At 53.4% G+C, this 15,127-nt stretch overlaps 4 protein-coding genes across 4 annotated transcripts; 1 reads left to right on the top strand and 3 right to left on the bottom strand.

The window, feature by feature from the left end:
* Nucleotides 1-95: 95 nt before the first annotated feature.
* On the bottom strand, nt 96-1,632 carry AB675_5946 (putative 2-hydroxyacid dehydrogenase UNK4.10; the record flags this gene model as incomplete). The annotated part of the gene is made up of 5 exons (XM_018146197.1): nt 96-134; nt 183-264; nt 317-702; nt 813-1,361; nt 1,537-1,632. 5 exons carry the CDS (start codon nt 1,630-1,632, stop codon nt 96-98), a joined length of 1,152 nt encoding a protein of 383 aa, XP_017998692.1.
* Nucleotides 1,633-2,000: 368 nt separating this feature from the next.
* On the top strand, nt 2,001-3,196 carry AB675_5945 (Sorbitol dehydrogenase; the record flags this gene model as incomplete). The annotated part of the gene is made up of 2 exons (XM_018146196.1): nt 2,001-2,859; nt 2,886-3,196. The coding sequence occupies 2 exons, from the start codon at nt 2,001-2,003 to the stop codon at nt 3,194-3,196; spliced, it is 1,170 nt and encodes a 389-aa protein (XP_017998843.1).
* A 5,538-nt stretch (nt 3,197-8,734) lies between these two features.
* Nucleotides 8,735-9,415, bottom strand: AB675_5944 (uncharacterized protein; the record flags this gene model as incomplete). The annotated part of the gene is made up of 3 exons (XM_018146195.1): nt 8,735-9,166; nt 9,254-9,314; nt 9,369-9,415. 3 exons carry the CDS (start codon nt 9,413-9,415, stop codon nt 8,735-8,737), a joined length of 540 nt encoding a protein of 179 aa, XP_017998771.1.
* Nucleotides 9,416-10,091: 676 nt separating this feature from the next.
* AB675_5943 (uncharacterized protein) lies at nt 10,092-10,927 on the bottom strand (the record flags this gene model as incomplete). Its single annotated transcript, XM_018146194.1, has 2 exons — nt 10,092-10,700; nt 10,754-10,927. 2 exons carry the CDS (start codon nt 10,925-10,927, stop codon nt 10,092-10,094), a joined length of 783 nt encoding a protein of 260 aa, XP_017998663.1.
* Between the last annotated feature and the right edge of the window lie 4,200 nt (nt 10,928-15,127).

Below are 15,127 nucleotides of genomic sequence, written 5' to 3'. Positions count from 1 at the left end.
TGCCGCTGCGACCAGAGCGCATCTGCGAATGTCTGTATGGACTGATTCGGCTCAGAATATCAGCAACACGTTATCCAAGTAATGGCAACAGTCATTCACAGGTTGCCGTTCGCCTTCGACTTCTGCTCCGGTATCTGCAGCAATCAGCATACGTCAATACAATGCAGCTTCGGACGGTTCACCGGTGTCAGAAGGCCATTCCCATCCACTGCGCTTTCGAGATTGCGCAACACCAGCAGCTCCATTTCTCGTTGTGTTTCGTACCTGTCAGGCGTTGTTAGCTCCTCCTCTACACCTCCGCCGCATCCACACTCACGTGTTCGTCCCAATATGAGGCACAATGAACGCCCTATCATTCCTGAGCAGTCCCTCATGGACTTTCGGCTCTTCCTCAAACACATCCAGCCCAACAGCAGATACTTTTCCCGAATCCAGCGCCTCAACCAGATCCGCCTCCTTGATCAGACCACCCCTGGCCGTATTGACAATGACGACCCCATCCTTCATCTTCGCAAACTCCCTTGCCGAAATGATATGCCTCGTCTTCGCATTCAGCGCCAGATTCAACGACAGCACATCACTCTGCGCCAACAGCTCCTCAAACGTGACATACTTCGCGTCCCCCTCCAGCTCAGCCGGCAATCTACTCCTGTTGTGATAAATGATCTTCATCCCAAACGCCCTCGCCCGACTCGCCATAGCCTACACCACACACCCACAACATTAGCTCTCGCATTCCAACCAACCTCGGCGAAACCACAAACAATAAGCGAAACCCGCTAAACGACCATCAAACAGCAGAGAAAACTCACCCTGCCAATCCCACCCATCCCCAAAATCCCCAACACCTTCCCAGTCGGATCATGCCCAACCCTCGTCCCCTTTCCCCTCCACTCCCCCCTCCGAATCGCCTCCAACGGCGCCACCGCGTACCTCAGCGCCCCTAACATAAGGAAGATCCCCGTGTCCGCCGTCGCATTGTCCACCGCGATCGGCGTACTACTAATCAAAACACCTCTCTCCGTAAATGCATCAACGTCGATGTTGTCGTACCCGGCGCCGTTGTGGCAGATGTACTTTAGCGATGACGGTAACGCGGCGCAGATCTCGCGGTCGAACGGGCCAGTGAGGGTGGCGGAGGCGTTGGAGCGGTAGAGGGCTGTGACGGAGGCGAAATCGTTGGACTTGAGTCTGGAGAGGAATTGAGAACGTGTGCCGGTGCGGAACTCGTGGAGGGTGTATTTGGTCGAGAGCGCGGACCATTCTGCTGTGGTGTGGGCGAGGGAGCCGATTAGCAGGACTGAGGGCTTTGCATGATGTATATGTATATAACGGCGACCAGATTCGAAAAGTATTGAGGGCTTGATGCGGGTTAGCTAACCGGGGCTTGAGTGTGTGGAAAGTCAGAGAGAAGGAATAGTCAGTATGAGAGTAGCATCAAGACCACGATCCGTACAGAACTCGTCTTGGCACGGCCCTAATCTATCGCAACGAGCTATGCAACAGGAGAGCAAAGCGCATGAACACATCCGGTACAAAAAGTGTCCCCAGATTGGCATTATACTCCGTACTCGTGCCGTCGGTATGTCGGTCGGCGTTTGACGTTTTGACCCCACCGCGTCCGGATTTCATCGTGGGGGCACAGTCGACTTGAGGGAGCATTGGAGTTTTGCCTTTCAACTCTCGTCCAATAGCCGAGCCGACATAAAGCCTTTCGAGACCACATCGTACGGCATCGTCGCCGGGTTGGAGACAGTGATGTAGTGAAAAGCTCAGAGTCGCCCTGAATAAGAGGTGTGGTTTATATTAGTGAAGTTGGGATTTGTTGAAGTGATGACTGTTCGGCAGTGAAGTTCACACCTGGGGATCGCAAATTCATTCAATTCCGACTAAACACTTTCATTACTCGACAGAATCAAGCTTAATTCCATAACAATCGAACTCGCGATCACTGTCGATAGATCCAGCCGACGCCGACGCCGACCACGATCAAGATCAGGATGGGCGAGATGGCTTCCACAGAGAGCATAAGGGCATTGGTACTGCACGGCGCAAAGGATTTGCGACTGGAATCCCGCGAAACCCCCAAACCCCAACCCAACGAACTCACAATCGCCATCCGCGCCACCGGCCTCTGCGGCTCCGACCTACACTACTACAACCACGGCCGCAACGGCAACTTCGTCCTCCAACACCCCATGTGCCTCGGCCACGAATCCTCCGGCACCATCACCTCCACCCCCTCAACCACCTCCACCACCACAACCTCAAACCTCAAAGAAGGCGACCGCGTCGCCCTCGAAGTCGGCCTCCCCTGCCGCGCCTGCCCCCTCTGCACCACCGGCCGCTACAACCTCTGCCCGAAACTACGCTTCAAGTCTTCTGCCAAAACCCACCCGCACTTGGACGGCACCCTGCAAACCGTCATCACGCACCCCGCGGACCTCTGTCATAAACTTCCCGAGAACGTGACGTTCGAGCAGGGCGCACTAGTCGAGCCCCTCGCCGTTGTTCTGCACGCCGTGCGCCGCTCCCAGGGCGCTGGGTCAGGCGGCACTGCACCTCTGGTGGGCAGTAGTGCGCTCGTGCTGGGTGCTGGCGCGGTGGGGATGTTGACGGCAGCGACGCTGGCCGTGAGCGGAGTGAGTAATATCGTGATTGCGGATATTGATGGGCCGAGGCTGGAGATCGCGAAGGGAATGGCTGGGGGGAGGTTCAGGTTGAAAACGTTCCTGATTCCGAAGAAGGCGAGCCCGAAAGATACGGAGGAGGCACTCAGCAACGGACAGGATCTTGCGAAGGAAGTTGCAAAGGTTGGAGACCTACCTGAAGGATTTGGATTCGACAGGGTGTATGAGTGTACTGGTGTGCCGCCGTGTGTGCAGTTGGGGATCTATGCTGCGACGGCGGGCGGGATGTTGGTGTTGGTGGGGATGGGGAATCCGGTGCAGACGTTGCTATTGGTGCGGCGGCGTTGCGGGAGGTGGATATCATTGGGGTGTTCAGGTATGCGAATTGCTATCCAGCGGCGATTGCGCTGTTTGCGAGTGGGCAATTGGATGGGGTGGCAGAGGCGTTGGTGAGCCATAGAGTGGGGTTGGAGGATGGGGAGAGGGCGTTCAGGCTTGCGGCGAATGCGGCGAGGGAGGGAGAGGATGAGGGGAGGGCGGTGGTGAAGGTGTTGATTACTTCATGAGCGATGGGGTTTTGCGACCCGTGAGACTGGCGGAAACGCTTGACAAGATGGCATCACAGACCGAGGAGGACACTATGCCAATCGGCCGGGGTTTCGTCGCCTGAATAGCATCGGAACAGCTTGACCGTTTGTCACGGGCAACTTGTGCCTATTACACCTTCTAGCAGCACTTCCAGGACAGAGTGCGTGAGCCTATGAACTTCGTCTCGAACCAAGCTGAGGAATCCTCCTGATCCATATCTTCCATCCTGGTGGTTTGTCAGTCATGTCAGCCAACATCGGGAGTATTTGCATGTCGCCTTTCGACCCGATACAACTGTACTCTCGTAGCCGTACAGGTTCTGCGCTGCCCCAAAACTGTTTGCCGACGCTGAACATCTCCGTTCTGATGCGCATTCCACTCAGGCTGCCACAGACACGGAGTACAGCGCGTGCTCGCTCGACCTAGCTGTAATCGTGTAACGGGGTGGACTGGGCTAGCCACGCGTACGGATCTGTCATGTTTCCGGGTGGCTCAGGCAAACCTTCCCGCCTCGAAAGCTTAAGTCGGCAGTGGGAACAGGCGTCCAGAGTCCAAACCTACCTGTCTATGCACTCGGAAACACTGCGGCTTCCTTTTCTGGCGCGAGACTTTCCAGAGATGTGGTACGATATGTTCTTTTGTGGTGCGAATGGCATAGTCTCCGAAAGGCGATCGAGGATGGAAACCTACGCTGGTCTCTAATGCTCCTTTCGTATGCTGGCCTATCAGGCCCCATCGAGCGCTTCAAGATCGCACGTTGACTTTGCGCCACGTGATCCTGAGAAAGGTACATGGATGGGGTGTGAAATGTCTTGGTCAGCAAACCGATGCGGTTCCTATACATACCCATTCAATGGGAGGGTGGATCTGCTATGGCGCGTGGTTCCACCAGTAGCTGTGGATGGTCTTCAGCAAAGGCAATCGTGCGTTCGTCAAGCACCATATGCTGGGGCGACAGTCCGCTAGATGTTGCTGCAGGCAGCAGAACTCTTCATCTGTCTTTCCAGGTCCAGGGTCTTTGCTTTCGCCTTTGAGCCAGTCTGGTGTTGATCTGCTGTCCGATAGCGGAATCGTGGTATCGGGATCTCTCCGTGGGTCAGCCAGGAGCCATTTTGCAGTGTCCGTGGCTGCTTGTGGGCCACAGTCGGGTTTGAACGTGGGCAACAGTTGGACTGACTTCGGTAATCACATAGACCGATCTGGCGATGTGAGGCGTGCGCTTTCATAAGGCTGTCGCTGAGTTCGAAATGGATTCATCATCAAAGAACGAGTATTGGTCAATTTGATCACAAATATCTGAAACTCCTCTGGGAGACCAAACGTAGCTCGAAGCTTGTAATGCCACCACTCCGCAGTCCTAGACAGCTCCTTTGATGGCCACGGTATGGTATGGTCACTGGTCTCGCTGCGCGACGGAGGAACGCCAAACTTCAGGCCTTTTTCAACTTCCAGAAGGCCTCCAATCCTACAGCGGCGGATCTGGCCAAGGGTCGTGGCTCGGGACTTGGCATCGGACCCATTGCGATTTTCGCTTGGTGTCACGTATTGCATACGGCGCTGGATAGGCCCAGGGCTGGCGTAATGATCGATTCCGAGCAATGTCTGGCTTCCAACTGTCCAGAGGGCGACGCGTTGAAGGACAGTTCAAATTCGCCCACTCTGCCGCCAAGTACTCGCCCTGGTCTGTGCGCGGAGGACTTGTGCGTCCACCATTGACAAATACGATGATGACGCTATCCAGGCTGAATATCTAGTCGCCTCCTCAGAAAAGTGATCTGCTTCTTAAGCGATGCGATCTGCATCTGGCGGGACCGTAAATTTGGAATCGGTCGGTTTTTCAGACTCACCATGTCCTGTCCTGTCTCACTGCTTGGCGAGCAAAGCACATGTCGTTGACGACCACTCGACAAGCCCTGGTATGCTGAGGACACAGTTATCCAGACTGCCCCTCTCACTCGATTTGTCTCTCAAAATTCACGGATTGTCAGTATTGCGGCCGATTGGAAAGTCTTGTTGTGGACGTTTTATCTCCATCGCCAAGCCGGACTTTGCAAAGTGGCCGAGGCGGAAGAGCACAAGTTGCGAGGCTGGCAGTAAATCCATCAGTAACAAAAAACGCGATACCACACTGCGCGAGCGCGGGCGGCGTAGTGCCAGCATGGCGCGCGTTCATAGATTGCCGGGCTTGGTCGCGCTCAACGGCAGCCTCTCCGCGTAGGCGGCTTCTCCCGAAAACGACACAATGAAGAGGTAAAGTAGATGCATTGCTGTTGAGGTCAAAGCGTTTCATCCGATTGTGACCGTCGAAAGTGCGAGACGGTCGGTCCCGAAGCACCTTGATTGCGAGCTTCTGGCCCGAACGACGTCCGCCAAAATGGACGTACCGTGATCTGGAACGACGGGGCAAGAAGAAGTCAACCAGAGCAGAGACTTACCACAGGTGCTCCAATCAATGGGCCACTGGCACGCCTTCTACTGCTGTAATTATGTCTCTCGCACTGCTGTTGATTGAGACCGTGATGACTCGGAAGATCTCGAATTGAAAACGCTCGGACAATGGTGAGGACATTCATGAACAGTCTCCCAAGGCGACCTCGGGAGTCAAAAGCAGTAGCGGGGGGCGTACGCGCAGCCGGTGCAGCCCTACTGGTGGCTTCGGTTTGGCGGCCGCCTGCGCCTAGAGTGCCTGCATGCTTAGCGGCGATCCCGTTGTATCAACAGAAGTTAGTGCAGGTGCCCAAGTCAAGAAGCGCTTAAAGCAGCATTGGACAGTCGCGGTATAAGACCTTGCCTGTTCCAGACAATGCCATTTGCAACTGCTTGGGGTTACGGATTTGTGCATATATCAAGCAGTTCGCTCGCATGCAGTGGCAGTGCTCAATTCGATGCACTGCTGTACTCGCCTGGCAAGTCCTTCGAGTCAAGCCAGCCCGAAGCTGATTACAATATCTCTGACGCATCGTGATGAGAAATGATATTGTCAACGGTGTCGCAAATAAGTGGTCTCCACCGCCTACCGAATGGAGGAAGTTCTGATGTATTTGGTTTCGCCAGCATCATGGCAGTCACCACTCTTTTCCTCGGCGGCATGAATTTGGAGCCTCGTCCCACAAGACTTCTCTTCACTGCTGCTAGGATCTGTCGCATTCGTAACCCTGAAAGAGATGCTTAAGGCTCTTGTCTCAAGCCTGGATGAGGCATGTGCTCGGAACGTGTATGCCGATACCAAATACAGCAATGCATCCTGAGTCCTGCCGAGCCGTGCTCGTGCTGGAAACGGACATCGACTGCGCCGGCACCGAGCTCTGAACCGCATATGTAGACTCTGCAGCTGAGGAGGCAGAAGCAATGTTCCTTTTCCGTTCCCCGAAGATCATGGAAGTCGTCGCTCCTGCACTGCAAGTCATTTGACTGAGGAAACAATTCACTTGATATTCTCCGCGTTGACGTCTGATCACAGTGCTGACCGTGAGACGCTTATTCATCGAGCCTAAGGGCGATTGTTCGATATCAGTGTGGCTTCGGGACACTAATATTGTTCTAGAAACAAATGCATGCTCGTCCGGCTTACCACTTGAGGACTCGCAATACCTGTTTTGCGCGATCGAATTAATCAGTGACAGTCATTTGGCAAAGCGATCTTTCGAAAGTTGCCGGTACGCGAGCTGCTGGTTTCGGGGCCTGAGGCCCGCGGGCCAAGTGCAGATTGAGTTACTCCCAGTGCGATTCTGGCAACTGCCATGGGTTCGACCTAAACGAGGATATCGTATAGGAACATTCGCTCGATGTTCGAAGCTCAAGGTTCGCTTTGCGAGATCAAGTTTTGCATCTGTGGGGCTGGCTGTACAAACCAACGAAATCGTTCAATGAACGAGATGGCAGGCCTGGCGGTCGCTAGTTCGAGCTGTGGTTCTAGGGCTGAAACCCTCTTGGCCTTGATCTCTTAACGACAATAGGCGCCTTGCCCAGGCACGGCTAACAGGGCTTGCTGAAACCTGTGAGTTGTACGGGAGTCGATGCGATGATGTTAGGACGAGGTCAATATAATGTCTGCGGCCGATAGGGCTGGAAGCCTTCTCGCAACTCCTCCGTAATGTTCGCTTGTTGCAGCCCAAATAGTGGAATTTTGTGTTTCATCGTTCGCATATGCGGTCTTGTCGTTTAGCAGTCTACGGAGCAATCAACTCTGGGTCCGGCGCCGCTACGGCTTAAATGCTCTGTCCAAGTAGGTGGACACAGTGCCGGAATAGCTGATCTCGTTGGCGCTGTTTGCATGGCTTCGCTGGTCCTGAACGCACAGCACTTGCTCCTGTTCAGCTGAAGCAAGTTGGTGCCAATAAGAACGTTTGACCAACGGCATGGATTTCCAGGACGGGTAGGGCTGGCAGTATGCGCAACGCTGGACAGCGGGGCTGTAGTTGCAGCCAGCCCCATCGCAACGAGAAGACGGTCATTGTGTTCTGTTCTGTATCGTATTGAGACTTTTACTCCATCTGCAGGGATCCCTTGATCATAAATGTTCACAACTTCATGATTTGCTTTTGCTTATCTCCTGTAAAGCCTGTCGATTCTGATCCACGGGTTAAACCTGGATTACAATTACTTTCAATCATTCAAGCGGTCGGCAGTACTGAGTTGAGTAGCGAGCAGCTACGGCTTGCCACATTACAGTGCACCTCGGCGACGCAGCTGCGATACGCTGGTAGAAGATACCACTGGCCCCAGTGCAGTTGGAAGTCTCGGGCGACAAGAACCTCCGCATTCCGAATCATGTGAGTGAGGTATTTTGCAATGTGCATACTCCACGACGTAATGGTACTCTCGTACTCCGCGTTCCGGGCGGACGAATGCGGGAGCGGACTTCGTCGTTGCGTTATGCACAGGCAGCAATGGCATGTTTCGCGATCACTTGACCGATGATGTTGAACTAGCAGCAGTGTACACCGGAGTGCTCGGAAGTCTGTAAGTAGTGTCGCGAATGGATGCAATTCCGTAGTCGATGGTGAAGCAGGAAGTGTATCGCGCAACGACGTATCACTCTGGAGGCATGTTGCATGGCCTCGGCATCGGCACCCCATTTTGTCCGTTGCACTCAGATGTCGCGGTGAATCTGCCTTGCGTCATGTGACAAAATGCTCTCGGACAATTGGTAGTATTGTCGTCCAAGGCTCAACGATGTACTTGGCCGCTGGTGGCGACCGAAACTTCACGCGCGATTCGACCATGCTCGGAATCCACGTGGTCCCAGCAACGCGTCAACCCATCTTGGGCGACGTCAGAGCTTCCAGCAGGATCCAACAATCCGCTGCCATAGGGACTGCTTCGTATCAATGGAGCTAAGGTCGTTTCTCGATTTCTCGCTGCTGGAAAGAGATACCACTTCGTCCAGACTGGCGGGTGAAATGGAGCGCCCTGCTTGCTTCACGGCTCTTATCGATGAGAGTACCAACCTGAAGTCACTCTCTTGGCGACCAAAAAAACTGCAGAGAACGTCAGTGGCTGCCACAGATGGGGCTTTACGACTGTACCTTCGCATCATTTATGATGATTCGCTTGATTGATGCGACATTCGGCCTCCCGGCATCCCTCATTGGCTTTCCCCTGTACGTGGCTGTGAATGAGTGCCATGGAATGAAGACTGTTTGGTGCTTTGCAAGCCCGTTCGCACGGGCTGCGGATGCTGCTGCAACAAAGTCATACTCCCACGACACAGTTGACTGCTCTCGACCATCGTCGCGTTCAGGAAGAAGATCGTCCTTGAGTATGAAGGTGTACTTCTTTTCATCACTTGCTTGATGGTCGACGATGAGTTCGATGCCGTCGTATTCTGAGAGATTGAGCTTCAGCTCTCCAGCTGTACGCTGTGATGCAAATCCTGCCCCACCAAGAGTCTTTGTGTCGAGGTGTCCACAGAAAAGGGCCTGACCATCTTCACACCGCAGATGTGACTACCAAGGGAACCCGTGATTAGTGCTGGCCTCCACCGGACACATTTCAAGGTCAGGCGTTACATGAACCATAGTCGCGGAACGTACCTTTGAATGGCCTCCACGGACTCGATCGTCACTTGATATCCAGTCTTCTTCAGACCAGGTCCTGTGATCGGGAATATCAGTAAGCAGATTGGCTGTACCGCGAGAACAGGCATACAATTCGCCGCCGTAAAGGCTGCGGTAATTTCCATTGAGAACTGCCATGAGATTCGGACGTGGTCAACGGCACGTTTTGAGCGAGCGAGATTGACAGGGTTCCTGCTTCAACTGATCATCACCAGGCACTACAGCAGAATAAAGGTAGGTATTCGACTAGGTAGCTTGGAAGCAACAAAAGGCAAGCAGTGCGCAACGTTCATGTCGAAGATGACGTCACGCGTTGAGTAAGGTATACGAGGCAACAACGATTGGAAGAGCAGTGGTCTCTGGACGAATTCGTCATGTATTATGACTCTTTCGAGTCGCTCACGGGAATATACAGTTTCTGATTCATCAAATTGTCTCGTCGGACACGCTCATAATTTTGCCGTGGTTCCAAGTGCCTATGCCAATCGGCACCGCTTCAGATTCCCTCCGGTCCTGTCATTCCGGCGACATGGACGTCCATTATGATCCGGGCCCTGTGCCAAATGCCCTTCTAATGCAATATGCATGGCGTTGACTGTGAACGGCCTCCTCGCAGGACGGCCAAGTAAGTGAATGTCTAATTACAAGGTATGTCAAACAAGTGCAGTGGTGGACTTGTTGAGCGTGAGACTGGCGTGAGCGGTAGATCAAAGTAATTTGGTGGCGAGTGTTGTGGTGAGATGTCGAAAGAGTACGAGTCCGTCAGTGACGGCGTCTGTTGAGAGCAAGTCAGCTGCTGTACCGATGCAAGGGCTTAGAAATAGCTCGGGCTGCGGAGATGGGTGATGGGGGTGGTGAGAATTACATGAGACTGAGAGCTGGGGCTCGCATACGCTTGACTTGATGGCACATCGAGACCCGCCAGTGATGCGTAGTTCATGGAAAAGGAATTCATCAAGTCGTCTTCGCCGAAGACAGGCTCTTGCTTGGTGGCGTAGTTTGATGGAAGCATTGTGGGAAGAGTAGGCGGTAACGAGTGGCTGTAATCTGTTGGGTATTGGTACTCGTAGAAGTAGTTCTGCTGAGCGGTATGGTACGAAGGCGAATGTTGGTACTCGTGCTGCAGGTATGATGTGGTTGGAGGATAGTTTGAGTACGCAGTTGATGATGACAGGGAGAAAGATCTCGATGTGTCAAATGGTACAGAGTGCTCGTCGAGTGGAAGTATCTCTGGTGAAAGCTGAGGAGCCTCGCCAGACAGGCTGTGCTTGGAGGATTCCCTGGTCATCGGGTGTGACTTGGAATCCTTGGACGATGCGATTGAAGCAAGCTCTGAGTGCTGAGCCTCAGGAGAAGCAGAAGAAGACCCAGCGCGACGCTCGAGATCCTCAAGCCTTCTCTTGAGCTTCTTACGGTAGTTCCGCTGTTGGAGTGTTAGTGCTGCAGAACTTGCGTACATGTGCGTCAAGCACGTACCTGGGCGATCCTGTTCTGTATTCTTCTCCTCTCAGCAAGATCTGATATCTTAGTCCAGTCCTCGTTGGGGTTAGCAGAGGCACTGAATGCTGAACTAGTCGAATGTGCTGTTGTGTATCTGGGCTGTTGCGAGGCCATGGCCTGTGTGTATGTGTAACTAGCACTGCGCTGCATGGTGACGGTTGTTGATCAACTTGCCAGTCTTCAAGTATTTGTTGAAGTCACAGTGGTTAGACAGTACTCGACTTGGGACAGGGGCAGTAGTTGTAGTTGTGCACCCAGCCATGGGAGGCCTCGGGCGATATATACATCCTGCCCTACCCAGGTCGCCGATCAGGGCGAATCCAGAGGACTGTCTGCAAGCTAGAGCAGAAAGAGCAACATGCGAATTATTCACCCGGGACCAGGATTAGAGTACAGCTCGATGGAGCGGGTGCGTGTGCGCGTGCTAGTCGACACCGCTTTCCTCGTGGAAGGTGACCAGGGTGCGGGTTCCCGTACGCTGTAATTAGGTTACTGAAAATACAACAGCCAGGGGTCGTTTGGGCGAGCTCTGTTTCGAACTATGCCCCTTACAGTAGTGGCCACTGCTGCTTTGTGGTTACCAGAACTCCCAAGACCCGGGAAACCGAGGAAGACGAAAGTGGGACAAGCGGTAAAGGCCTCCTTCGTTCATTTCGCTGCTGCGCCCTGATGCCGCTATCCGCGGCCGGCTTTTGCCTCTTCCAGTCCCCGGCAGCACCAGCACTCACCCTTTCCCTTTCATCTCTCCATCCCAGAGAGGCTCAGTAATCGCTCTCAAGCACCCCAAACGGCATTTTACTCCAGTTAAAGACTTCGTTCCACAACCAAGAATAAGGCTGCATTTCAAGAATCCAGAGCTATTTTCGCCCCCGAACGCTTTGCTTCGTACCCATCGCAGACCTTTGGTAGGGCGGATGGATCTACTGCTCGCATTTCAGTACAATGTCATTCAACGCTTTTCGATTACGGATTGCGTTCCATCCTGCATACATGCCCAGCAAAAGCGTGCTCTGGACCACTGGAGACGCGATGGCAGGATCCGAGGCACTATGTCGGTAGAAACAAAAGGATGAAACTCCGCTCCTTGTGCGCATTCAAGGTCGCATCCACTTGGTTGCGAGCCAAACTATCGGAGCAGTATACGACAAATCTCAAGGTAGCCTCTTCGTATCCTACACAGGGTCGACCCACCTTGTAACGGCTCCCAGGCCCTGGCTTGCATCCTTGAATTAGCCACTTTGGATAAGGTGTTTCCAGGAAGGGCATCTCCTGGATATCAAGCATTGCTCAATGGCACTCTCAAGCTCTAAGAGCCACTAGGTGAATTGGATGGTCGGCGAGTGTCATATCAGCCCCTTTATCCCATTGACAGGGCTGATTGCTTTCAGGAAGGCAGGCGAGGATCCACGAAGCCCATACTGCCAGGTGGCAAGCGAGAACAGAGCGCTGTCAATATACCCAGGCGTAACGAGAGAGTGGAAGAGCTTGAGCTATCGAGAGAGCATATTTTCTGGAGACTCCCGATGGAGGAATGATGATCTTTGTGCAAGACCATGCTAGTGCACCAATAGCACAGTTGATCGACGAAGACCATTCCGAGATTCGGAATCAAGAGGTATACCGTCGATCCTCGGACGCGGAGTGCCCAATTCGATCACAGCATCTCTATACAGCCTACTCTTTCTATGCGTGATGGTGTGATCTATCTCGATGAGCTTGAATGCGATCTCTTGCCCAAATTACGAGTAAACGAGCAAAAGAACCTTGACGTGGCTTGCCTCGCCCACAGAGCAATGGTGCACCCAAATTAACAGGTGTGATGGAGCTCGCAGAGCTCGCAGCAACCACAGCAGCGCCGAAGTGGAACACGCACGTATATCTGGAGCACACGCAGCGAAGATCAGGCGCTATTCAACGACCCCTGACATTGTCCAATGGCGACATATTCTCGCCGCCATCACAGTATTTGAAACCGTCCATCCAAGATGCGAGGGACAAGGATGGTGTAAAGTTACCCGTATGCAAACGGGTATCCTAACGGCCAGGCTCGGCATTTTAAAAGGTTATTCTCGTAGGGCTGATGACAAACATGGAGGCCAGAAATATCTCTTGCTTAACTCCCCAATGTGTTCTCCTTTCATCTCCACCATCTCCACCCACCGCGAAGCTAACAGTCACGCATCTTGGTCCTCTTGCAAACGGCCGACAAGGCCGCCTTTCGCAACCCGCTATCTCGCGCCCTTGGGTGGCGGTCCTGTTATTGCATGTCGCGCCTTACTGCCGCGCAGAAGGAGGGTAGCTTTCCACGGCAGGATCGCGCGATGAGTTTCGTTTGAGGAAGCCACGTTGTAACGACGCTCCCTACTTTGGAAGTTGCGAGACGATGATAGGCCAAACGACGGCGTCCCTGGATCCGATACACTTTTCCGCATCAAATGAGACAGCTCCTTCAGCCCAGGTTGACCCGTCAAGATGACCTTATCGTGATCCATGGTTGATTATGCCCAAAGGGGGACTGGGTACAATTCTTCCCATTGGAAATCTTAGTGGCCCCGACACGACTGTCATGCAGTGTAGATCTTGTATCTCACCGCAGAACACCGCACTATCCACCATGAAACCTTTCGGAAATCACCACTAGCACCATGGTGTCAACTTAGGAGGCAACATTGTTTTACTAATAACGGTTCGTCTGCATGCCACCGGCGCTTGATGATGTGGAAGCACAAGTCAGCAGAACTACGAATTAGGTGTGTGCCAGTCCTCACTGAAGCATCGTTCGCCCCAAACTCATGCCAGCTGTCCACGCGATCTTGTGTTGCCTTATACCGTTTACACTGCGATCTTGGGACTGGATGTGGCAGCCTTTGGACCATACCCAGCTCAACGAGAAGCGCCTAAGCCTCTGTTGAGTCAGCAGGCCGGGCAACTGTGTGGCAGCGGCGAAACTCCCACTTTGGCAATCTCCAAGGAGGCTCGTATGAGGACTGCGAAAGCCCTGCACAAACATCGATGCTACCTCTGGTTCGATCCTGTGAACGTCAACTAGCATTGAAGTCAATCCGCGGGTGTCTCTCAACAAGTACCAACAATCGTTAAGATTCGCCATCTACCCGGACACTATTTTCCAATAGCTACTTGATGGCCTTGAACAAGGTGCTTCCTACCCGCAATCACGAGTTTCAAATACCTCTTGCTCCGCATAATCTCAGGATTTGTCGACTAGGCCTCCCGATATCCCGGCAATACGACGGCTCAACTCCTGGGTATCATTCACTCCATGAGTACACCCTGCGACACTGCCATTGCTTCGTGGAGTCCACACACTGCGCACGTGCCATCACGGCTGCACCACATTCGAGTGGGAGCCCAGCAACGAATAGCATCTTCCGCAGGGCCATGGACGCAATCATCCTCCTCGTATTTTATTGACCACTTTCCCAATCAGACATGGGAATCATGGTCCCGAGAATCTGGTCACCGACTACGGCACGCCTCCCGCCAGTCTGCCTGCGACGAAACTGCTCCACGCGGTTATTCTTGCGAGTTTGTTGTTGCAGATGGACGGAGACATGGCCCACAGTCTACCTTGGGGACGACCTCTCTTGCAATCCAGGTCTCGGCCCCCAATATAATCATGCCTCTGGCATGCCTAGAGTACGATCATGTCGTGGAAGTCTCCTAGCGCTGCTCTGGATGGATTGCTGTTGTGATTGTGGCTGCCTCTCTGCAAGCCTCAAAGTCAACGGTTTGACCGTTGTGCCGTCGATCACTCTCATGATCGAGGCACTGGACTTGTGTACTTGGCACAGACCGCGGAGGCAACAACAGGAGCCAACCCTCGTTGCACCTTCGCAGAATCGTCGACAACTCTTCACCGACCGTCAACGCACGGTATGCGTTGATAGCCGGAAGAGATCATAGCCGGCAGAGCTGGACCCAGTGTTCTGGTCGATCAGCGCGACTTCGACTGTTACGGCCGCGGAGTTCCCCAGCGCCACCAGTTTGACGATCATCTCATATTCGAGATTACGCACAAGAATTCCGCGCCTTCTCGAGGACTGGGGATCACAATACGTATCCAGTTTCGAGACACGGTCCACCTGATACGAGGCTGTTTCCACTTTATCCCGGGTATCCTGCATACCTCGGTTTTTAGGCAACCTACTCATCCGGACTCAGTCATTCTTGACACGAATACAGCGAGCAGCGCCTGCTCGAGAGCGATGGGGCCAAAATAGACACACCGTACTTCTGTGCCAGCACGACACTAACGATTGAAGCGAGCTCGATACGATACGTGCTCCGCTAACGTCTGCTAGGGTAACCAAGACTACAAAGGCGCTGGTT

The sequence above is a fragment of the Cyphellophora attinorum genome (genome assembly GCF_001299255.1).
Source record: "Cyphellophora attinorum strain CBS 131958 chromosome Unknown Contig17, whole genome shotgun sequence".
Lineage (NCBI taxonomy): Eukaryota > Fungi > Ascomycota > Eurotiomycetes > Chaetothyriales > Cyphellophoraceae > Cyphellophora > Cyphellophora attinorum.
Note: the sequence above shows the minus strand (reverse complement) of the source record. Positions and strands in the feature narration are given on the sequence as shown.